Genomic DNA, 24275 nt, shown 5'->3' with positions numbered 1-24275 from the left:
TGGTGAGGAAGTGAACTAGGGAGGCCTAGAGCTCACTCACAAAGGAAGTGAATACCCACGCCTGGTTTTTCAAATCATCTCATTTAAGTCAGATTTGTCTCACCTGGCATATGTCTGGCTTTTAGTCTTCAAGAAACATAACACATACATAAACTCAACAATTACTGTTAGTATAAAACTATAGGTCATCTTCACTTTGAGAGGGGTGAAAAAAACCTTTTTTAAAAAAAAAAAAAAAAAAAAGTTTTGTGCCAGGTGTGGCTGTAATCCCAGCACTCTGGGAGGCTGAGGCAGGAGGATTTCTAGTTCAAGACCAACCTGGACAACTTAGTAACTTACAAAGACCGTGTCTCAAAATTTAAAAAAAAATTTTTTTTTTTTTAGTGGCTGGTGATGTAGCTCAGTGGGAAGGCCCTGGGTTCAATCTCTAGCACCATAAATACACATACACAAAGTTTATAATACTGTATGATTCCAACTGTGTGAAGTCTTAGGGGGCAAAATTAAAGCCCAGAAGCAGATCAGTGATTGCCTGGGTTGGGGCCTGAGGGTTGGGGCTTAGAAGACACCGACTGCAAAAGGCACCAGGGAAAGCTTCCCACATCTCAACTGCATAGAGATTTGTTTGTTTGTTTGTTTGTTTGTTTTGGTTTTTCTCCGGTACCAGGAACTGAACTCACGACCTTGCGCTTGCCAGGCAGGCGCTTTGCCACTGAGCTAAATCCCCAGCCCCTCAACGGCAGAGATTAAGTGACTATAAATTGCCCAAATTCACCAAACTGTACACCTAAAAGAGGTAGGTTTTATTGTAAATTATACTTGAAGTGATTTTATAAAGATTAGTAACTTGGGTTTTTCAGGTTTGGAACAAAATTCTTCCAACAAAAGTAAGTTTCCAGGCGAGTCCTTCTCCCCAAACATTATCTATAACTCGGGTGAAACTAAGTAGCCTGGAAGGCCTCGAAGTTCAGAGATGTCAGAAACACAGTCCCACACGGTCCTACTTGCAGTCCAGCCCCGGTTGGCAGGACAGTCAGACAGGACCTGACACCCAAAGCAGTCAGAGCTGTGAAGTAGTTAGTGGGTGGAGAACGTTAGGTGGCGGTGTACAGACAAAAGGCCAATCAGGGAGCAAACACATACAGTGTGCCAGGCACTTCCCCCCTTGACCATTCGCTGAGCAAACCTGTGACTCATACTTACTAGTTGAACACTGGGGAAGCCCGATGTACTTATGCTCTGTCGAAAGCACTGGCCCAAGTTTGATGGGAGAGTAAACTGTTTCCTTATTTCTGCTGAGGAATGCCTTGAATTAAAATAGAAAAATCTAAATGAAGTTATTAGTTTTAAGAAGTCATCACAGTTACAAGAGCAATCTTTGATGTGTTGTAAAATATATGTCTTAGCTGAGCAATGGGCAGAACCATCTAAAACACCCTCACTGGCCTGTGATTGGACATGCTTATTTTTGTCTGATAATGCATACCTAGGAGTTCTCAGGGGTCAGGATGCCTACAATCATGGCTCCTGCCCAATTCTGGAAGGATCGTGGGAGAAGGAAGAATCTGAAGCCCAAGAAGAAGATCTAAAGCATTTGACTCCTTCTCCCTAAGCCGCTCAGGGGAGTCAGCTCCTTAAGGACATTTGATTTCTGACTAGAGGCTGAACTACCATTTTGATCTAGCCCTTCTTGCTGTGAGCAGCTGAACTCTCTGGGCCAGCTGCTGCTGCAACAGAGAACACCCAGGAACTGTTGTTATGTGAAAGCTTCTACCTCCCTGCAAGCACCATGGGTGCACCCTGGAATTCTCAAGGACTATATTTTTCCCAAACTGTTCTTAGTATAATAATCCTTTTTGTCACTTACACGGACATTGCTGAGTCTTTAGCCAATATCTCTCGTGGTTAGGAACCATGTGATAAGAGAAAGTTGATATCCATGTGTACTTACACCTACAAGCACAGCTCACAGGCCAGTAATAACTTGGTTAGCAAACAGAAGGACTTCTGGGCATCTCATTTTTACCCATTTATTTTGATCTCAGAACACAATTTTTCATCTGTGGTCATATCACCCTCAACATGCCTGATCTTGCCTGATCTTGCCTGATCTTGCCTGATCTTGCCTGATCTTGGAAGCTAAGCAGGGTCAGTCCTGATTACTACGTGGATTTGAGAACATGATTTTTTCATTGTATTATTATGCGGATAGTTAGGTTCACTGGGTAGTTCACAAAAGTGCATTTAAAGTGCAATGAATCTGGGTGTGGAAACACACACTTGTACCCCTAGGACTCTGGAGGCTGAGGTAGGAGGGTTGCAAGTTTAAGCCTCTTCTGGGAAATTTAGTGACATAGCAAAAAAATTTTTTGTCTCTAAAAATGAAAGAAACAAAAAATAAAAAGAGAAAGTTGGGGATATAGCTCAGTGCAGAGGCCCTGGGTTCAATCCCCAGTACTGTAAGAAAACAACAACAAAAAAAACACAAGACAAAGCTTACAATACTAGTATCGCTACTGAATATATCTAGGAACTAAAGATTACCAAGGACTAAATGAGGACATATATTTGAACCATATGTCCAAGTATCCAAAAAGGGCACATATAAATTTGAAATATAATATTACATGTTATATTTTCTCCATGATCATGTAGAGCACAATTATTCACTACTCAAATGATGAGATTTCTAACATGGTGTGCCAGGCATGCCTGGGTCCCGACCTTGGTGATATGATTCAGCTAAGAGACCAGACCCAGGGTCCTGGTCCTCCCTTTGGCATCCATTCCCTTCCACAATTTCTTTTTGGTGCACTCAGAAGTGTTGTGCACTGCCTGAGCAGAAATACAAACCAAAAGGGTAGTCACATAACCCACATAGCTAAAGCCCAGGCAATGATGTCTCCTTCCCAATATTCTAAATGATGGACGGACATAGGAATAGAAGAAACAGGAATGGAAGAAAATACCTGGAGCATATTTGTGCTAGGAGCAGCCCCACACATTAAGACATGGTGTGTGAAACCAGGGGAAGTTCTAGCAGTCCCATGAACTGTGTTCCTTAATTCCCTACAGCATTTTCTTTAAGTTTTAAAAAATGTAAGAAAGGACTAGTATCAGGAGTGAATCGTCCATTAACCACCCAGGAAAAACAAATCACACTAGAACAATGTGCTATTTTATAATTGTGGGGAGCTACAATAAAAAAGATGAGTAATAGAAAGTGTTGGCAAGGATATGGAGAAACTGCAGCATTCATGCATTGTTGGTGGGATTGTAAACCGAGGCACTAGTTTGGAAAATGATCGGGCAGTTCCTCGATAAGTTAAATAGACAGCTCCCATATAGCCCAACAGTTTCACTCCTAGGTATACACTGAAAAGAAATACAAACATTTCTATACAAAAATTAAAACATGAACATTCACATATCAATATATGTCAATATATTCATATATTGACTCACATAGGAATATAAACATCAAAATTTAAAGCATTCACATATGAATATCAAAAATTAAAGCATTATTCACAATAGCCAAAAGTAGAAACAACCCAAACGTCTCTTAACTGGCAAATGTATACACAAAAAGTGGTGTATCATAGAATGAAATATTGCTCAGCAATAAAAAAGAATGAAGTGCTGCTGTACATTACAACATGATCAAATCCTAAAAACATTATCCTAAGTGAAAAAAGCTTAAAACCCAAAAGGCCACATACAATGTGATTCCTTACATGCAATGCCCAGAATACAAAAATCTATAGAAACACAAAGTAGATTAGTGATTGTTCGGGGAGGAGGTGTGGAAAAATGGAAAATGACTGCTGGTGAGTACAGGGTTTCTTTCTGAAGTGACAAAAATGTTCTAAAATTGGCTGTGGTATACACGAGCATGGTGGTGCATACCTGTAATCTCACACTTGGGAGGCTGAGGCAGGAGGGTCATTGCAAGTTCGAGACCAGCCTGGGCTACAAAGTGAGCTCAAGGCCAGCCTGAACTGCATAGCGAGACCCTGTCTCAAAAAGACAAAAAATGAAATAAATAAATGAAATTGGCTGGGGTGATACATAAATAATTGTGAATACACTAAAAATCATTGAACTGGACATGTTAAAGGAGTGAAGTGAGCAGTAAATTAATTTATCTAAATAAAGTAGGTAGAGAACAGATACACAGATATAAATTGTGTGAGTAAGTATTCCACAGAGTCAAGAGTGACTGCAAAAAATTACCAGATTCAGTATGACAACTAAAAATGGAGATCAACAATTTTTAAAAAATCAGGTGAAACCACTACCCAAAACAAAAGGTCAAGGGAGTGTAAAGAACAATCCTCTTGTGCTTTGCACCCCAGGAACTAAATCAACCTGGAATTACTGACTGGCTCACTGGAGAAGATGGCTGTAGGTCACAGAGGGCCAAGAAAACCCAGCCCGGCCTTTTCTGACCCTTCCTGACCTTTAAGCTTTCATAGTCAAACTGGCCAGAAACTTCTGTTTTCAAGTTCTCTGGAACTCTCAAGCATGTATCTTAGTCTTACGGCCACCCTGAAGCCCCTCCTACCGAGACCAGAGTGGTGCGCCTGAGGTGGGACTCTCAGGAATGTCCAGATCAAGAAGTCGCACTGGGAGAGGATCAGAGAAGCAGGATGAGCAGATAACTGCTTTCATGTTGAAGCAAAGTCTGTAGTTCAGTATCACAGCTTAAGTATTTTTTTTTTCTATCATGAAACCAGAATGTTTCTTCTCTCTAGTCTTTCTTAAACAGAGCCAACAGGTAGTTCTGCTCCACTCTACCAGTTCAGAGTGTCCTAATTCAGAGCTACACAATTGATCTTCTCTGAAATTTGAGGCCTGAACCAATACCTAATGTTGACTCTGTTTTCTACCCTTGCAGAATCAATTGTATAAAAGAAGGATAAACCTATCACTTAAAACTGTCAAATATGAGTGAGGTGTGGTGGCACATGCTGTAATCCCAGCACTCTGGGAGGCTGAGGCAGGAATAGGGAGCCCAACCTGGATAACTTAATGACTCAGTGAGAATCCTAACTCAAAATAAAAAGTAAAGGGGTGGGTATGTAGCTTAGTGCTAAGGTCCTAGGTTCAATTCCCAGCAAAGCGCATGTGCACACAGACAAACACAAAAGAAAAGAAAAAACCTTTCCAATGTAACAAGTACCATGCTTTCTACAATAGATGGAATCTAGAAAAAGAAAAGATAACATGAATGTAGAAAGCAGGCAATGAGACAAGAGGAAAGGGATGAGGCAGGGGCGAGAGAGAGAGTAAGGGGGACAGATCCAAGGGTGTTGTGCACATGTATGAAAATGCCCCAATGAAAACCAACAGTTTGTAACATTAATATGCACAAATAAATAAATATGTATGAGGAAACAAGAACTCTAAGGAGCAAAGAGAATGTCTGGGGAGAAAGAGATTTAAAAAAATATGTTATTAATATGCTATGAGAAAAAAAAGAGAAACACTGTAGCCATGAAACAAGAATATGATGATGTAATAAGAACTATTTAGAGTAGCAGTTCTCAAACTTTTTGTTGCAGGATCCACTAATATTATTTTCAGAACTGTAGATGATCCCAAAATACTTTGGCTTATTTGGTTATCTCTATCAGTATATAGATATAGATAGATAGATGATATATAGATATAGATATAGAGAAATAGAGATATTAGAAATTAAAACAAGAGTTGACAAATATCTATTCACTATATATAATATGCAATAAATGTAACATGAATAATGTATTTATGGAGAATTAACAATTCTAAAACAAAAAATTAGTAATAAAAGTACTTCTGTTTTACATTTTTTTTTGAAGCTCCTTAGCACCTGGCTAAATAAAAGACAGCTAGATTCAAAAAAAAAAAAAAAAATGTGGAGGTGAATTATTTGTCCTTAAACTGAAAATAGCAAGTTATCCCACAAGGAAAAATATTTCTTCATATCACTTAAAAACTTGAAAGTATAATTGCTCTCTTGAGGTGTACAGAAATATCAAACTAGCAGAAATAGGCTAAAATAATAAAATCTCATGTTGGTCAAGCTGTGGGAAAAGCAGCATGCTCTACCCTCTGGTGGGCTTGTATATTGGTTTGGTGTCTCTGGAAAAAAATGTTGTAATATGCAGAGAGAATCATAAAACTGCCACTGTTCTTTTATCTAACCATCTGACTTTGGAGAGTGTACGCTGATGGAATTCATGCAAACAAAAATATAAATTGGGCAGAAATGAATCTGAGAACTGTATGTATGATAGCATGATAACAAATAACCAAAAAGAAAGCATCCAACACTAGGAGAACTGTGGGACAAATAGTAGCATAAAAACTACTTTGCTATTTAAAATGACAAAAGCAGGGCTGGGGATATAGCTCAGTGGCACAAGCACCTGTCTGGCAAGTGCAAGGTCTTGAGTTCGATTCCCAGTACCCAGCCCCCCAAATGACAAAAGTATGAATTATGTTTACCCACAGAAATGTGCACATAAAATAAGCTACCTATAAAAAAAATAGTGACAGAAACTGAATACAAACACATTACAGTGTATAGATGCTCCCATACTATATGATTATATTCTGATAAAGCCATCATAAATTGAAAATATTACACGTCAAAAATACATTCAGTTCATCCAACCTACTGAACAAGGGTCAGTAACACAACACACTGAGCACTGGTTGTTTCCCCGAATGATTGTATGACTGGCTGGTATCAGAGGGGAGAGGGCCTCCTGTAGCATGTCACTAGCTCATGGAAAGATCAGAATTCAAAACTGAAGTATGATTTCTACTGAATGTGTATCACTTTTGCATCGTTAGAAAGTAAAAAAAATCATTAGCTGAACCCCTAAGTTGGGGTCCCTCTGTATGTGGAAAATACTACAGGATCAGAGGGCCAGAAAGCTTTTAGCAGTCATTTCAGGAGAGTTTAATCACTACTTCTTTCAGTTCTTCCACCTGTGAAATTAAGTTCACAATTTTTTAAAAAGTTGTGTACATATAAAATAGCATTCAGGCAGGGTATGTTATTTGGGAGTTTACAAAGTCGTGCAAGCACCAGTTATTGAATTTACTGATATGTAAAGAACACTTAGTGTCCTAGCATCCAAATCAACTCCCTTCCTCTATTTTTAGTGAGAGGGAATCTACATATACAAATACGAACAGAGCCAGGGTGAGAGCTCACACAGATCAGTGTTCATGCAAGGATCAGGTGTGTGCAGGGGGTGATTCGGCTAGTTATTTCCTTGTGTTTGATTCTCAGACCAAATTTGACACGTCCAAAATAAATTTCATGATTCTAGATTCGTATCAGGGTAATACTACCTTCATGAGTTGAGTTACCTGCTTCTAAAGAACTTAAAATGGCCTATAAATATTATCCTCTTTATTTCCCAAAGCTTACTGGAATGGAGCCTTGTTTTTTGTTTGACATGTCAGTATCCACACTGGGAAGCCAGTATGATGGTGAGGGACTGGTGTTTATAGATGGAGCAGAGGAGCACAGGAATTATATTTTTATTCAGACCCATGCGTTACTGTGGCATACAATTGGGACCAAGACTCAGGGGAACTAATCGTAGAACAGAGCTTGCCAAATGTGATCCCTGGACCATTTGCATTAAAGCATCAGGTAGTTCACAAGCGTGCCGATTCCTAAACCTTAACCCAGTTCTGAATAATCATCTGTTGTGCTATGGCCTGGAAAACTACATCTTAAGCCAGCAACATCAGATAATTTTTATAACTGAAGAGGCCTGACATCTATTGAAACTAGAAGACTGATAGAAGTGGTTGGTTCATTCATTCACTCATCAAACACTGAGTGCCCGAAGTAAAAGATGTGCTGCTGCTCTTAAGAAGCTTAGTATAATGAGTGATGAGAGGAGGAAGACGGATAATTGATTAATTACAATGTGATAAGTACAGGAACCATATAGGAATGTGCACCATTTCCTTGTGAGCAAACAGGAGGGAGTTACTTACTCAAACTAGGAATGCTTAGAAAGCTTCAGGGATGAGGAAACTTTTGAAACAGATTTTGGAAGAATGAGTAGGAGAAGGCTTGATGGGAAAGAAAACAGTGCATTTCAAACATTTTTAAAAAATCAACGACATCTAGCCATCAGGCTTCCTCATTCCTGCTTGAAGTATTTTACCCATCATGCTTCCTGTTTCTTGACCATGCTTGTAGCAAGACAGCAAAGAGGAATCTTTTTTTTTTTTTTTTTTTTTTTTGGTTTTTCTCCGGTACCAGGAACCGAACTCACGACCTTGCGCTTGCCAGGCAGGCGCTTTTGCCGCTGAGCTAAATCCCCAGCCCCCTGAGCTAAATCCCCAGCCCCGAGGAATCTTGAAGTTTGTCATTCGCCAGCTGTTTCAGTTCAAGTACATTAGTTAACAAGGCTGGGTCTTAGTTCTATTGCATGTAAACACAAGGTTCTGGACTATGTGATCTCCTGGGCATCTTTCCAGATCTGACAAAGATAAGTGAGAATCTCCAAGTGGAACAATCAGAACCACAATCTATACCAGCAGCTCTGCTGGGAATCACATGGCCACTAAGAGTCTTCTCTGGCTTTCATCCCTGGAAGAAAACTGTCTTACTACATGCTGGTATGCCAAGCAGCCAGAATGGTTGGAAGGATTTTAAAACAGACTCAGGGCACAACTTTGTCTATCATTACCTAAAGGGGTCTGAGGGACATTTGAGGCTTCCTGACTCTGACAATTTTTAAACAATAGTATCAAGTGGAGGGGTAAAGGAAATGTATGATTTACTCTTAGTAACTAACCATTTATGGTAAACATTCAACAAATGCAAAGTATAAAGTACAAAGCTGCTAATAATAATGATAGATCATTACAGGTGGCACACAGACAGAAGTACCTACAAGCACAGGGTATAGTTACACCTTGAAAAATAGCCACTGCTTAAGAACTAGAAATAATTGGCTCCAAACATCAGTGACAGAATCTTACCCCCAAACATGTAGTACAAGAAGATCCAAAGTTTTAAAATTCGGTGTGTATAGAAACATTGGTGTGTATAGTAAAGATCAAAGGGTTGGGTCATAGTGCAGGGCTTGGATGAGCTCTGCAAATATACAGCCAGCTCCAGTGGGAGCAGTTCTGCAATTGAGCACATAAAAAGCTTTTTCTGGGATGCACTTTCAGATACTTTCAGGCACTTTTAAATTTAAAAGGCTCCGAAGTGAGTGTTGTTCCAAATTATACACATATATAAATATATGTTATGGTATAAATCCATTTATATATATCCATACATATACATGTGTATGTGTATATATGGTCAGAGCAATAAAGTCTGAAATGAATTCCTCAAAGCTTTTCCATCTATAGCCTCATAACACATTATTTTGGATTTAGGCTTCCTCATATTTTCCATTTGTTCTTATATGAATATTCCATAAATGTATAACTTCTGTAAAGTTGATTCAACAGGTGGAAACATGACTACAGTATTCCTCTTAACTAACAAGCTATGGAACCCTAGTTTCTTCCTCAAAGGAGAGTCCCAAATCTTTTGAACTTGGAAAATTCCTCTGAAGATAGAGAAATCTTTATTAGATCTTTTAAGATTTGGAGGGTTCCGGCAGCCAGCCTAGAGACGGTGACTCCATGTCCTCAGTGTCTTTAAGACATTTCTTCTCCTCGACCCTTAAGCATCATCATATAAATTAGTTCTCTCCTGGCATAATTACTAACCTCTGGCACAGCAGCACAATCACGTGCAAAGTCTGGGCTCTTTTCATTTGTAACTGCTTTAATATACAGTAAAAGGGTTTTTGCAGACATGCATGCTGAGACATGAAGATACAGATTTAACATATGTAAATAAAGTTCCAAAAGAGGAGGTAAGACAAAACAGGAGTAAAAGTAACATTACAGAACAGTGTTGATAAAAATACCAAAGGTATAGATTCAGAAATCTCTGTATGTCCCCATCAGAAGAAAAAAATGGGGAAAACAAACCTAGAGATAGGATAGTAAAATTGGTAAAAATCAAATAGAAAGAATTTTAAAAGATTCATGGAAAAGACACTTTAACCTCTCAGTGTACTAATCAATCAAAAAGTGAAATCCAAAAGTTAATGCAACAATTTCAAAGCACTAAAAGAAAACAACTACCAAACTAGACTTTTCTACCCAATGAGAATAGCCCCCATAGGTAAGGAAGAAACACTCTATCAGATAAACAAAAACAGAGAAAATGTATTATCATCAGAGCCATATTAAAACAAATAGTAAAGAAAGTCCTTCAGGCAGAAAGAAAACTATTCAAGATAGACGCACAGAAATACTGAAAGCCATGAAATACGTCAAAAGGTAAACCTGAATGATAACAACAGAAATAGAATAATGATACAATGTGGAGTTTCAACATATGTAGATTTAAAATATACATCAATGATAACACAAAAGGCGGAAGCAGTAAATGAAAGTCACATGTTTTAAAGCCCTCCCATTGTCCAGGAAACAATAAAAGTATTAATACTATTAGACACCTAGCAAATCAAGCATGCATTGTTGTAATATCCATGAAAACAGGAGACAGGTCGGAAAAACAGAAGAAGAAAACACAGTATGACTAAAAATGTAGTCTATACATCTGAACTCAAATATGCTGGTGACTATGTTAAATATGAAAGATTACATTCTTCAATGGAAAGACAAGACAAGTAACCTTTCAAAAAACTAAGTGCTACTTCTAAGAAATATATTTTCTTTTTAACTGAGTTACTGGGGTATAAATAACAGGTAGTAAACTGCTCTTTTGTGGTACTGAGGATCGGACCTAGGGCCTTCAAACTAAGCTACATCCCCAGTTCTTAAATTTTTTAAAAATGATTTTTGAGAGAGTCTGGCTAAATCACTAAGTTGCCCAGGGTGGCCTCAAATTTGTGATCCAATTGGTTTAGTCTCCCAGTGTGCTAGGATTACAGGCATGTGCCACCATACCCAGCCAAAACTACATTTAAAAGTATACAATTGCATAAGCTTTCACACATGAATATATACATGAAACCATCAGTGCAGTCAAGAAGTTCCTACATGTCCCTTCTAAATGCATCCCTTCTTCCTCCAGGTAATTGTTCATTTGCTTTTCATCACTGTAGATCAGTGTCCATTTTCTATAATTTTATATAAATGGACTAATACAAACCTTCTTCTTTCATCCAAGGAAGCGGGGAGGGGAAGGGAAGGAAGGAAAAAGGGAAAAAAAGAGAGTGGAAGAAAAAAATAGAAACAAAGCTTTTGCAAATAGGGAGGGGAGGAAGGGTTGAAGGGAGGGGAGGTGAACGAGAAAAAAGAATTGAGATACACTGTGTACTGGTACAAATTCCCTACAATGAATGTGACTAATATGCGTGACAAATAGGTACTAATAAAAATGTTTGTAAAAACAGAACTTCCCAATTATTAGGACTGTAAAAAGTTGACAATGGTTTTAATAAGAAGCGCTGTGTGTTTATATTCTGATTGGCCTGGTGCTGAGCTTAGTATAGCAACTCAATAAACCAGATTTATCTTTATCACCCCATTCAACAAACACAAAACTCAGGGCTGCAAATGTCTATACCCAGGATTTGAACACAAGTCTATCTGACTCCAAAGACCATGATCCTAGTCACTTGGTTCCTTAAACCCTCACACATGCTAGGCAAGTGCTCTAGCACTATCCCCCAGCCCTAGTCTCTTCCCTTTTTCCAAAATATTTGTGCTGTAGTTGCCATAATTTAATGACAGAATTTGTATGCATGTATGCACACACACACACACACACACACACACACACACACACACATTTTAATCTACTGTGATAGACTCTTAAGCACCTCTTGAGGGCTCCTTTCACTATTATTTTGTTTCTAAGTCTCCAGAAGTATAAAAATAAAACCAACCTCCACATACTTTGAGCCCTGTGCCCATTTTCTAACCCTTTGGATTCAATTAAACATAGCTCGCATTGTTGGACACTTGATTAAAAGCACCTTGTTCTTTGCTCTGCTTTGTGATTTGTAAGTTATCTGTCCCAGCACTCCAGCTCCCTGGTTGACGTGGAGGCCACAAGCTGTATACGTGTGCGAGGTCCTGTACTGGGCTGTTTGTTCTCAGAGGTGCTGTCCAGGGCAGGGATTAAGTAACGTGTCGTAAGACTTAGTGAGGTGCTTCACGAAGACCCAGAGAGCCTTCTGGCCTCTGCTATTTAAGCTGATTGCAGTTGTGAAATACAAATGATTTTTTCTAGAAATGGGGCAATTTTATGTTTTTTCCTTTTTTGTGATTTGGCTCTGTTAAGTTGTGGAGCTTACTAAGGTAGCTGAGAGTCTTTTCGTTTGCCATTGAACACAGCCTTACTTAACCTGCGGCAGACGATGACACCAAATTAAAGACCGTAGATAAGTGTGGATGTCTTCCTGCACCTTCTCCACTGTAATGATTCTCAAAATTTGGTCTTTTGACCAATAACATCAACATCTTCCAGGCTACTAAAAATGTAAAGCAGGCCCTATCCCTGAGACCTACTGAATCTTGACTCCGGGGACAGGGTCCAAGCTGTCCAGTTGATTCTGATGGGCACTTTGGTCTACTGCTCGCAGACAAGTTCCAGATCTGCCGACCTCCTTGTCCTTTGCCCATCCTCCCCCAGTGACTCAGGAGTTAGCTATATAATCACCTTTCTCAGCCAAACTAACCCTGCCTAGCTAGTTACCTTGATGATCAAGATTTAACAAACATCCAGATAATAATGCCCATATTTCCTCCTCAGCCAGTTTTAACTAGGATATGCTACACTATATGAGTAGCTAATGTAACGCCAAATAATCACTTTCCCCACCTTCTTCTTCCCTAGTCCCAAGCTGTCTCCATCTTCTCTCAAAATTTACTTCAGTCTGGAGGACAGGAACAATAGTCTTAGGCCAAAGAAACTGTCCCCTTCCTAAGTTATTAAGCTATTAATGGTTAACCATTGCTTACATTAGGAAAAAGCTCTAAATGAGGGGGAATCGGAGACTAACAAGGTGAGTATTTCAAACAAAGAGAATAAGAGTAGGAAAGTTACAGAATGGAGAGAATCTCTTATCTGACTCCAAAGACCATGATCCTAGTCACTTGGTTCCTTAAACCCTCACACATGCTAGGCAAGTGTTCTAGCACTATCCCCCAGCCCTAGTCTCTTCCCTTTTTCCAAAATGTTGAAAACATTTCCAAAATGTTGAAAACAGCAGGCAGGAAAGATGAGGAATAAACCCGATGTCTGATGTTGATTTATACTTTCGAGGTTCTGTGCATATTTATAATGAGGAAAGCAGACAAAAGCCCTGCCTTAATAGTTTTAGTTGCTGTTGTGTTTGCTTCTTCTTTTTTGTTTGTTTTTGATACAGGGTCTCACTCTGTAGTTCAGGCTGGCCTTGAACTGACTATGCAGCTCAGGCTGGCCTCAGACTCATGACAACTGTTATGGTTTGTGTCTAGATGTCCCCCTAAAGCCTCATGCAGTCATAGGGGGCCAACTTTTCAGTAGAGGCTGTACCTAGAGTGTGTGGTGCTGGGATCAGGGGCATGTGATTAGTACATCAGTTCACTGATAGGTTTGGTGTAAATCTGGCTAGGATTAAGGGTGTGAGTGCTACACAGTGCTAGAGCAGGTAGCTTGCATACACTCTAAGGGACAGAAAGAGGCTTGTCCCACCAGGTATGGGGAACTTGCCTGTAATCCCAGCACTCGGAGACTGACACAGGAGGACTGCTGTGAATTCAAGGCCAGTCTGAACTGGAGAGTGAAACCCTTGTCTCAAAAAACCAAAAGAAAAGAGGCTTGTCCCTCCTCCCTCATTGCTCTTGCTACCTTGTGGGTGCCATGAACTGTTCTCATCTGTGATGGTCCTCTGCCAAGGGACCCTGCCTTGAAGCCAGCCAAATACAGACAGAAACTCTACAGTGAGCCAAATAAACCTCTCCTCCTTTAACTTTGGATGTTGGGTATTTTGTCTCAGCAATGAGAAAAGTAAGTAAGACAACAACCCTCCTGCCTCAGCTTCCCGAGTGCTGGGTTTACAGCCATGAGACACCATGCTTGGTGGCCCATGTAGATCTTGTATTCCAATGTGCATTGATGCCTGAGCTTTTGCTCCTAGTATTTTCTTTGAAGCATGGCCCTTTCTTGATCCCCTCAGCTCGTGATGCTCCACAACAGCAGGTTCCAGACATAAGAGAAACCTTGTGTGCCTTCAGAGTAAAGGAGATGATGGCCGAAATGTGGGAAAACATGTTCACATAGGAAAGGTACCCAGACCCCGCCCCAGCTAAGCTTAGCCATTCATAGAACAAGGAAATCATCCTGAGGCTCCTAATTTTTGTTATTATATTTTTAATCTTCACGGGCTCTAAGAAGCATGCGCAGGGTATAAAGCCACATCTAGCCTCTTAACAACTCTCCCATGGGATAAGTGAAGTCCCCATTTCACAAAAAACGAAACTAAAACAGAGAAGAATTGGGTGAATGGATCAAGTTGTGAAGCAGAGCTTGGTCTGACCTAAAGAATGGGGGTCTTCCTGTCCTAGGGATTTTTTTTTGGCCCAGACAGGCGTATTTATGGTCACTTAAGTACTCGTGGCAGAAGTGATTATGAGTACTGATGTCCTGTGGCAGAAGTGAGGCCCAGTCTTCCGCCAACATTTTCCAGGAGGCCACTATGTCCTTTATCATTTCTGCAAATACTATTTCCTGCTGGGTTCAGAGAGACCCATTTTCCTGTTCTATCAACTATTTGCTTTATCCCAAATAAAACTGTTATCTCACTATAGAAATAAGGCCCTTTATTCATCCCTTGCTAAAATGTTGGTCACATTAGAGCGATATATGAAGAAGTCCTTTTAATCAATTCTTAATAAATGAGAATACATTCCATGCATGAAACAATTACTGAAGATGACAGTTATAAGGGTCTTTGTTTTGGTGACGCTGTGAGACCTGAGTTATGGACAAGTCAAGAATCCTGGCTAAACAACCACTTCCTAATTCTAGGACAAGAGGTAAATGTCTTGTGCAAAATTTTCTCTGTGCAATATTAGAATAATTACATACTTATTTTATAAAATATAGTAAAAGTTAAACCAATGGGTATAATTTACTCTTAATATTGAGAAATAAGAGACTAGCAGACATGAATGGTAGAGTTATATGAACCTTTTCAAGGAGGCATTTGGAAAGTGTGAAGATTATATAAAAAGATATTTGTGTCTTTCTCTAGTGATTTATTCCTGATTGTCCACCTTAAAGTCAAAACTGGCTCAGACTCCTAAGCATGACCTAAAGACGTTCTGTTGAGACACCCAGAAAATTATGCAAGATCCTTATAACTGGAAACACAGGTGACAATTTTCCCTTTTATACCGTGAGACAGTGTTCTCTTTTTCTTCTATAAAGAACTTAAACACAATACCTTCGGATATCCAGGTTCAATTGTGTTAATAAGACTAACTTTAGACTTTGAACACTAGCTTTGCAGCTTTCATCCTAAAACTCCATCCCTTCCCGCAGTGATCCTACAACGTTAATGTCCATAAGAATCAGCTGCGGAGCTGGTCAAACGTGAAGATTTCTGGGGCCCACCTCCTTGGTCTGAATACAGCAAGAATCTGCATTTTAACAACCCCAAGGACTCAGATACAGTGCACTTCGGCACGCTAGACTGACTTGTGAACGCAAAGCCAAGGGAAACCTGATGGAGGGACCTGTCTGGCTGTGTTAAACCAACCTCGACGCGTCATGTATCAATTCATACTCCGAGATCCGCACACGCGAGCTGAGACCCGACATTGGCAGCTTCCGGTGGGAGCGGCGCTTCTGGCGGTGGCAGCAGTGCAGAGAACGCATTTATGACCTTCTACAGTGAGGTAAATAGAGAAAAAAGATTCAGTTCCAGTGTCCAAAAATCGGATTGAAAGACTGATCCATTCTGGTTCCTCTTACTTCAATTTCAACCCATAGGAGGTTCTTCAGATAGCTCAAGAGAAAGCCAAATGAGAGAGTGCAAGGAAAACTTCGAGGAAAGTCCAGATGGGCAGGTGGACAGCTGGCAAAACTTCCAAGCAAATACGAAGAGGAAGAAAGAGAATTAAAATCAGACCTCCCTGACACCACCAAAAGTGAAAATGGAGCAGTGTGGGTGACTTCCTGGGTCACCGCCGCAGAACCTTCCCCCAGCTATCTCCTTCCTAACTTTAAGGACTCATTCTTTCCCCCCACCTCCACACAAACATAGTGTAATATTTGCTTTTTAGTCCTTGTCTTCAATACAATGTAATATCCAGACTACTTCAAAGGTGCCACTTTGGTGGTACCTCCTTTTCCCCACAGCTTGTGACAACATTTGGCCTTGACTGAATTCTGATGGTTAGAAAACATATTGCTTACAGTGGTGTTGCTGTGGCTTCAGAGACAAGCCTGGGCTCTTTTAGAAACCCCTCTGCTTCAGTTGCTTGCTTCTGGGTGTCCCATCCTTTGAAGCTAAAGGTCAGACAGGGAAGGTAGCGTGGGCACACAGAACAGTCACTCAATGACCTAAGGCATCGATGCCTTGGTGTTTGGCGTGTATCTTTCTGTGTGACTGACTGATCAGGGTGGCATGAGGCTCTAAGCCACCTCATCCTGTCTACTCTTCACAACGCTAGCCATCCTCAGTATCTGGTAACATTGTGTCCTAGCTTGTCTACATTCATTAGAGGTAATATTCTTCATGTATAGTAAATTTTATACACCCCCAAATGCATACTTTGTGTTCACTTAGCAGTAATAGGAAAATGCTAGTCAATGTGGTCCTGTAATTTCCTTCTTCCTCTCATAAGGAAATGATTTACCCATAATGCAGCAAAGTCAAGGTTTCCAGGATACCCTGAGTAAATGTTTTGCTCCTCAATACTATATAAATAATTTCTTTGAGGCACTTTAGACTAGGAATGTAAAGAACATGGAAAGAGAAAAGGTGGAAAGAATGAAAAGGATTTTTTTTTTTTTACAGGAAAAGTAAAAGGTAATATTGCTCACACAAGTGGGATGGATTAGTTTGTAAATGCTGAATGATTATAGAGTTTCCTGAGAAATCACACACTCCGCTAAGCCAGGCACCCTGGCCAGTAACCAAACAGTAAGAGTTAGGAATTACTCAATTTTCTGGCCTCTACAAAATATTCTCCTGAAAAATCCATGAGGGTTTATAAAGATGGTCTTTTTCAGAAATCTTAGATCCATAACAAATTGTGGAGTGGAACTGTATCTCTCAGTATACCCACCAAGAGTTTGCGATTCTGCCTGGGCCTGGCTATTACAGAATGTGACTTACTGTCAGTATCATGGTTTTTATTATTGCATAGCTCTCCTATGCAATTCCCAAATATTAAACCCAAGAGAAAAACCACTTTCCTAAATATAGCATTGCTTTTTACCTTCAATGAGAGGCTGACGCTTAGCTCTAATATTCTACAATTCTAGAATACTTTGTTTAAAAAGCTTCTTGCATTTGAACACATCTCATTTTCCTCAATGCACAAGCATGTGGCTATGATCCTCGAGAGTGTTCAAACGGTTTGCACCAGGTTACTACGTACTAAACATGCCAAGGTGACGTTAACCCATGGTAATCAACAGAAATGAGATTTTAGAAAAGAAAAACCTAGAACTGGTTTCTAAAAGGAAGCCACAAGGTATGGTAGAGAGGCCAGGTGGTAAACACAAAGCCAACATCTACGTAGCTCTTCCTGCGATGTCCCTTTTGGAAGCAGGCAATGTTCCCTCATGAGAAGGCAGCCATTGAATGTGTCTCCAACTTAGCCAGTCTCATATGAATACAACTGCTAGGATCTAATCAAAGCCAACCTTCCCATTTCAGAGTCCCACTTCCAAAGAACATGCAAGAAATGCCAGCAAATGCTCAGAGAGGACAGAGATGGCTGAATGCTAACAAATCTTGCAAATGGTAAAACTAGGATGAGACCTAAATTCTTTTAACACTCAGGAACATCAATTAAGGTCTTTTTCTTAAAGAAAGTTTTTTAAGTAGGCTCAATGGGCAGAAATTTGTGTACCATTATTTAAAGGGGAAAGAAATCCAGACTAACTACGACTGGCTATACTTGTAGTATTTACCACCTTGAAACAATAGCTAGTCCTTAAGGATTAGTTATGTGAGAGAATAATGTACAAACAAAACCCCATTAGGATATCAGTTTTCTGTATCAGATTATTCTATTTACACCTAATTCTATATAGGGACACTGAGGAAATGAAGCTCAGACCACCCTATGGGGCCTTAGGAGCTGAGGAGGTCTCAAAAGAAAAAACAAAACAAAACAAAAAACAATGGTGAGAATAGGGATCCAGTCCTCTCCCAGGAGGGAGGAAGAATAAAAAGGCTATAAAATCAGGTTTTTAAGGTTAACTCTCAGAAAGAATAAAAAAAAGATATTTTGAATGAAACCCTTTCCCAAGAACCTTAACCCTACCACCAACTTTGCTCACTTTGCTTTCCTTAGCGTACGATGCAACAGCTAGTTTTAAGGCATGTTGGTGGGCAGTAAAAATTTAACAATAAAGCCTATTTAAATTTATGCAAGGAAGTATAGAGGATTTTTTAAAATAAGCAAGTCTAATTAGAAATTATCTTCAATATATGCATGTTGACTCACACAGTAATCATTTCCCAAGGAAGGGTAACTGTGATTCAAATCCTGCTTCATCCAATTGTGTGATCTTGAGTAAATGTGTTAGTCCAGCTAAACATATGGCCAGGTGGGCAGAGCCTCTGAGACACACAGGGAGTAACAGTAAGCAGAGGCTGGGAGGCAGCAGCAGTTATGCATATGCAGAGCCCCGAGAGGGAAAGATGTCAGTGGGGATAGCAGAGGAGGAAGGAGGAAAGGTAGAGATCCTGCGTCCCAAACCTTCAGCCATTAAGAAGATCTAGTTTTGTGCTGGCTATGTCATTTCCCTTTTTCCTCAGTTCCTGGTATACTCTTAAAATAATACACTACTATCTGAGTTAACCTGAAACTATTTATAATCCTTATAACCTGGAACAGCTTAATACTATCCTTATTAATAGAACAATTAAGAATACAGTACTAGCTGCACTTACAGAGTGCTTACTATCTCAGTGGAACTGTTGTAATTAGCTCATTGAATCCTTACAACAATACTATGGGGTAGGTATTATTATCTCCTCTAATGTCAAGAAAGGTTAAGAAACTTGTACAGTATAAGACTTAACAGGTAGGCACAGAAAAAAGAGAAAAGAAAAAAAGGGAAGGGAAGGGAAGGAAAAGAAGGGAAGGGAAGGAAAAGGAAAAGAAAGGAAAGGAAAAGAAAAGAAAAGAAAAGAGAAGAAAGAAAAAAGAAGCAGAAACTATTGGAAACTTCATCACCAGGAAAATATCAGAGATAGCTGCCATAGAGTTAGGCTTCTGGAATTTTCCTTCCCTAAGAGCTTAGCAATGGAAATCTCTGTACAGGAAGGCTTTCCCAAGAAAGGATATTAAACTTTATCCTGACTACTGAAAAGAACAGGTTTTGGCCTGCTGCTGAGACTTTGAACCCAGCTCCAATGTCAGCAATCTTTTCATGGATAAGCGGTCCTGGAATATGTTCCAAACAAGAAATTTAAGAGCAGTTACTGAAGACTGATTTTAAAAAATCAACTGTGATGCTCTTTCTGTGTACAGCTTTTGTCTCTGTGTTTCACACTAAGGAACACAACTCAAGCACCATAAAATAAACACTCGGAAGCCCCAAATCTGTTAATGCACCAATATTTCCCCTTGGAGTGGACAGAGAAGGCAGAGAAAGTACCTAGAATAGAAGTTTCATTTAGATTTTTACACATGATCTTTCCTCATCCAATGCTTGATATATTGTCTTAACAATTACTGTCCATCCTTGGGTTCCTCTTTGTGTCCTATAAACTTGTTCCACTCACTGCTATTCCAAAGGAAATCCTTCCCTTCCTTGGTCTCCCTCCCTCTACTTCCTATCTCTTCCCTTTCCCTGACCACCAGGCTTCTGCTTCCTTCACTCCCTCTCACCTTGGATCCAACGTTCTCAGGCTCCCACCAGGGCCTCTGCAGAAGCTGCTCTGGACACAGCCACTGACAACCTAGTGCACAGCAGACAGTGACCACTTCTAGTCTTGTTGTGACTTGATCTTTTTGTTGCATCAGATGCTGTTGACCTTCTTACCCTTGGGAAATGTTCCCCAGGAGTGTACACATGCCTTTAGCTTTACTAGTTTCTTGGATTTTTTTTTTTTTTTTTTTTTGAGACAAGGTCTTGCTATGTGGTTCAGGCTGGGCTTGAACTCACTACATATCCAGGCTGTCCTCAATCTCATGGTGATCCTCCTCCCGCCTTAGCCTCCCAAGTGCTGGGACTATAACTCTACTGTTTGATTGTCTTTGGGCCGTTCTCCCACACCTCTCTCTGTACTCCAGTGGGGAACGGTCCATCCCATCCGTCTTCGACCCCCCACATCCCAGATAGCCTGCCTCCTGCAGAATCTCAAATCTCTCCTCTCTCCCAACCTGAAGCCCAAATAACTGATCTTTTGTCCGTAACTCGGCATGGCCAAGCCTCCCACTAGAAAACAGCTCTCAACGACCAGAGCGTAATACTTTTGATTTTTGCATCTTGCAAAATAACAAATAACAGGAGATAAAAATTTGCTTTTATTTCTTGATTGCTGAATTATATTAGGTAATCATAATTGTTATTCTTGTTTGCCACTGTTTGTGCCTTTTGTAAATCACCTTGTGATGTTTCTTGAAAGGGTTGTTTTACTTTTGCAGACAAGGTCTTATATTCTGGTTTTCTATACGTCACATTTAGACTTACTGGAACTGTTTGCCTTGTGACTGCTGTGGCTTTTAATATGATTTTAGACAGCGCTAAGGAGAAAAAAATATTAAAGCGCCATCTAGTGGATTTTGATAAAATTCTGTAAAATGGGTCCTTTTTTTAAAATCTCATCTGTATTCAGCTCAAGCTTTTATCTGTCCTTTATAAAACACTAAAACCAAACAGTGGTTACTCTGTTAGCCAGTGACAGCCTTCAGGGCAGCTGCCACTCAAAGCAGAGGACGGATTTCTCCAGTCCCCTGGTGAATCCTCATTAACACCAATGGCCAGTGGGATGCTGACCAGCTGGGCAACAGGATTCCCTTCTAGAATCCAGATCTCTGACTGCACGAAACTAGTGAAAACTGAAAGGACAACTGAGGGTCGTGGCTGGGGCAGCTCTCCAGACAATGTCCAGAGGTCCCTGCACAGCCCTGAATGGGTGATCAGCAATCTCCACTTCTCTGTGGTTTCCATCTCACTCCCCAAGGAAGGTGAAAGGCACTTCTTTCAGTGTCTATCAGCATCCTCTGTCTCCAGGTGACCTGTAAGAATGTTATTAGCGCCCTTTCTTAAGCCTCCGTCAAGGGTTGAGCAACAGATCTGGACTTTTCTGTACTAATAGGTGAGAAACCCTAATTCTTCTCCTGCTTCTTTCTCTTCCGTCTGCACCTCCCCCTGCTTCCCTCCCATGCTCCCTGACTTTTCACTCACATGACTCCCTCTCCCGTGAGACACACCCCAGGGGCATGCCCTGCCTGTGTGCTGGTTCCCGGGCCCGTGGCCCAGGCTGCATGACTCCAGTGCCAAACGTCCACACCCAGCATGCCACCCTGCCCCCCAGGGCCCGCCGCTCTCACAGCCCTGACAACACAGCACAACAGGCACGTAGGCCACCACGGAAGCCAAGATCCAACGGGTGCTCACACACTGCGGGACCACAGCGCCTGCACACACAGCCCGCAGTCTGCACCTACACCTGAACCTGAGCCCAGCCCGGCTAGAAAAACTGGAGCCTGCAAGGCAGATCGCCTTGCCCCACCCAACGCTGCAGGACCTAAGGGCCATGGGCCACACCCACCACCTCATCTCAGGCCATGGCACCCCCAGCTGGCCAGCGCCACACTCTGCCGCTCCTCTCCTCCCTGCTGCTGCCACGCTGCGGCTGCCAGACTCCACAAGCGAACTGATCCACGCCTGGCCCGCGCCCACCCACGGCTGCTCATGGCCGCAAGGCCCCGGCTGCCTTGCTCATCACTCTTCTAACCTTCAGTTATATGCTCCCCAACTCCCACTTGCCACTCCGCACACACCCAGTCCTGACTACTTACTCCCCTGACCTCCTGTGGATTTTACTCTTTGGCCCATACTTACTTAACTTTCTTTGGCCTTGTCTACACCACAACTGTGGCCAGAAATGCATCAGTTAAAAGCTAGGCCTCAAGATAAACAACAACAACAAAAACAGGCCTATGTACTCCTCAAAGGACGAGAAATGATAACACCTGGTCTAATAAAGTCTAGATCGACATCAGTCACCTCATTAGACAACCAAGATCCCCAGATCATCACCGAGCTGATCTGCGCCTGGCCCGCACCCACCGAGGGCTGCTCATGGCCACGAGGCTCCGGCTGCCTTGCCCAACCTGGCTAGAAAAACTGCAGCCTGCAAGGCAGACCCCCTTGGTCTTCCCACGCCCACTCACTGCATGACTCACTTCTCATTAGATCAGTATTACCTGAACAACTCACAGGACCCCTTCTGTCAGCTCAGCCTTTGTCTTCTTTCATTCTCTGGCCTCACTCAAAGCCACCATTATCTCCCCAGATCTGGACTCTAGGGTCTAGAATACCTCCTCCCCTTCCCTGGCTCTCAGTCCAACACTTCTTGCCATCCCACTGAAGCCAGATCACCCCATCCCTCCCAGCACCTTACCCTGTCCCTGATCAGCCCTGAGGGGACTAAAACTGCTATCTCTTGCCTGCTCCAATGGGGTCTTTTTGTTCCTACCAATTCCCCCTCTCCAAAATGCAGACAACACTTACAGATTAAAACATGATCTCTGCACTATCCACCAGATAGTCCTTCCTATCCATCCTGTGGTGCCCAGCCCATAGGCCCTCTTATAGTCTATCCCCCATCTACTACCCACACTCAGTCCTAACTTTGAAAGATGCCTTCCTATTCCCATATACTCTTCCACACAGCCTCTTCACCTTTGTCAGTCAGGCCCTCGCCCTTGACTTGCTCTCCTTCTGCATATCTGTCTCCCACCTCACACAATATATCTCCCTCTCTACAGCCCCTCTTACAAATCCTTTAGATGGCCTGATGGCTCCTTCTCTTAGCAGGACCGCTGGTCTGTATAATCTTTCTTTCCTTGTTCGGGCACTGTCTTTTCAGACTCCCGTCACAGTTCTTACAAGACTGCATCTAAGCAATCACTAATCGGCAGTTGTTGCTCTTCTCCTCCTCTCCATAAAAAACAGTTCTCCAAAATTTTCCTTCCCACTAGGTTGGCCACTCAGCTCACGTGCCACGCAGAAAGCAGTGTTGAGAAATGGCACCCATCTCCCTTTCCCGTCTTTTTCTTTTTTGCTTATAATAACAAAAAGACAGGAACGTGAGGTTCGATTCAGAGATGACTCTCCCAGTACCCAGCCTGTCTGCCAGCAGAAGCAGTTCTCAGCTCAGCACAGGTACCCTCGGCCAACACAGGGTGTCATAAAAGAGGTAAAATGGAGCATGGAATCTTCCAAAACACCCAGACATTTGAACTTACCCAAACATTTACACCCACTGAATGCCTCAAGGACTTTGCCCACTGAGGCACAAAACATCCAGAGAACTTTGACCACTGATATTTAATAAGATCTTCCCACCTAACATCCTTGGCCTTCTCTCAAGCCCTATTAAAAAAGCTCACTTCTCTTTGCTCCCTACAGATGGCCTTTTTGCCCTCTGTTTGTCTGCACCCAGGCACAATAAGTTCCACACCATGTTGCCTTTATACAAGCCTGGTGGTCTCAGCTGGTCTCTGCCTTGCCACATTCCTTACAGAATGTCCTGGGAATATTTTCTGCAGATATATTATTATAAATGATCTTTTTTCTCAGAGGAAATCAGTTTATTCAATTGCTTCATTTCTTCAAAGGACAATGTCAAAGTTGTTGAGCCCCCAACCAGCCCTTTCAGTCATATGAGTATTCATGGAAAAATTTTCCCTAAAGAATGCAGAAAGGAATTTCTATAAAGCAATTAATTTATCTTCTTTTACCCAAGTGAAAGCAGTCACAAAAAGGCTCTGGCCATTTCCTGTCAGTTTAATAGTAA

At 41.3% G+C, this 24275-nt stretch overlaps 1 protein-coding gene across 1 annotated transcript in view; it reads right to left on the bottom strand.

Moving 5' to 3' along the window:
* The window catches only part of Dock8 (dedicator of cytokinesis 8), a 201399-nt gene extending 181063 nt beyond the window's left edge, over positions 1–20336 (bottom strand). Inside the window, exons 1-3 of the mRNA XM_005388589.2 lie at positions 20134–20336; positions 15816–15944; positions 1204–1306 (exon numbers count right to left, since the gene is read on the bottom strand). Coding sequence (XP_005388646.1) covers positions 1204–1306; positions 15816–15934 — 222 coding nt within the window. The 5' untranslated portion in view covers positions 15935–15944; positions 20134–20336. The remainder of the gene's footprint in view (positions 1–1203; positions 1307–15815; positions 15945–20133) is intronic.
* Positions 20337–24275: the final 3939 nt, after the last annotated feature.

The sequence above is a fragment of the Chinchilla lanigera genome, unplaced genomic scaffold, assembly GCF_000276665.1.
Source record: "Chinchilla lanigera isolate Chin_1 unplaced genomic scaffold, ChiLan1.0 scaffold00033, whole genome shotgun sequence".
NCBI lineage: Eukaryota > Metazoa > Chordata > Mammalia > Rodentia > Chinchillidae > Chinchilla > Chinchilla lanigera.
This window is presented reverse-complemented; position numbering and strand designations above follow the sequence as displayed.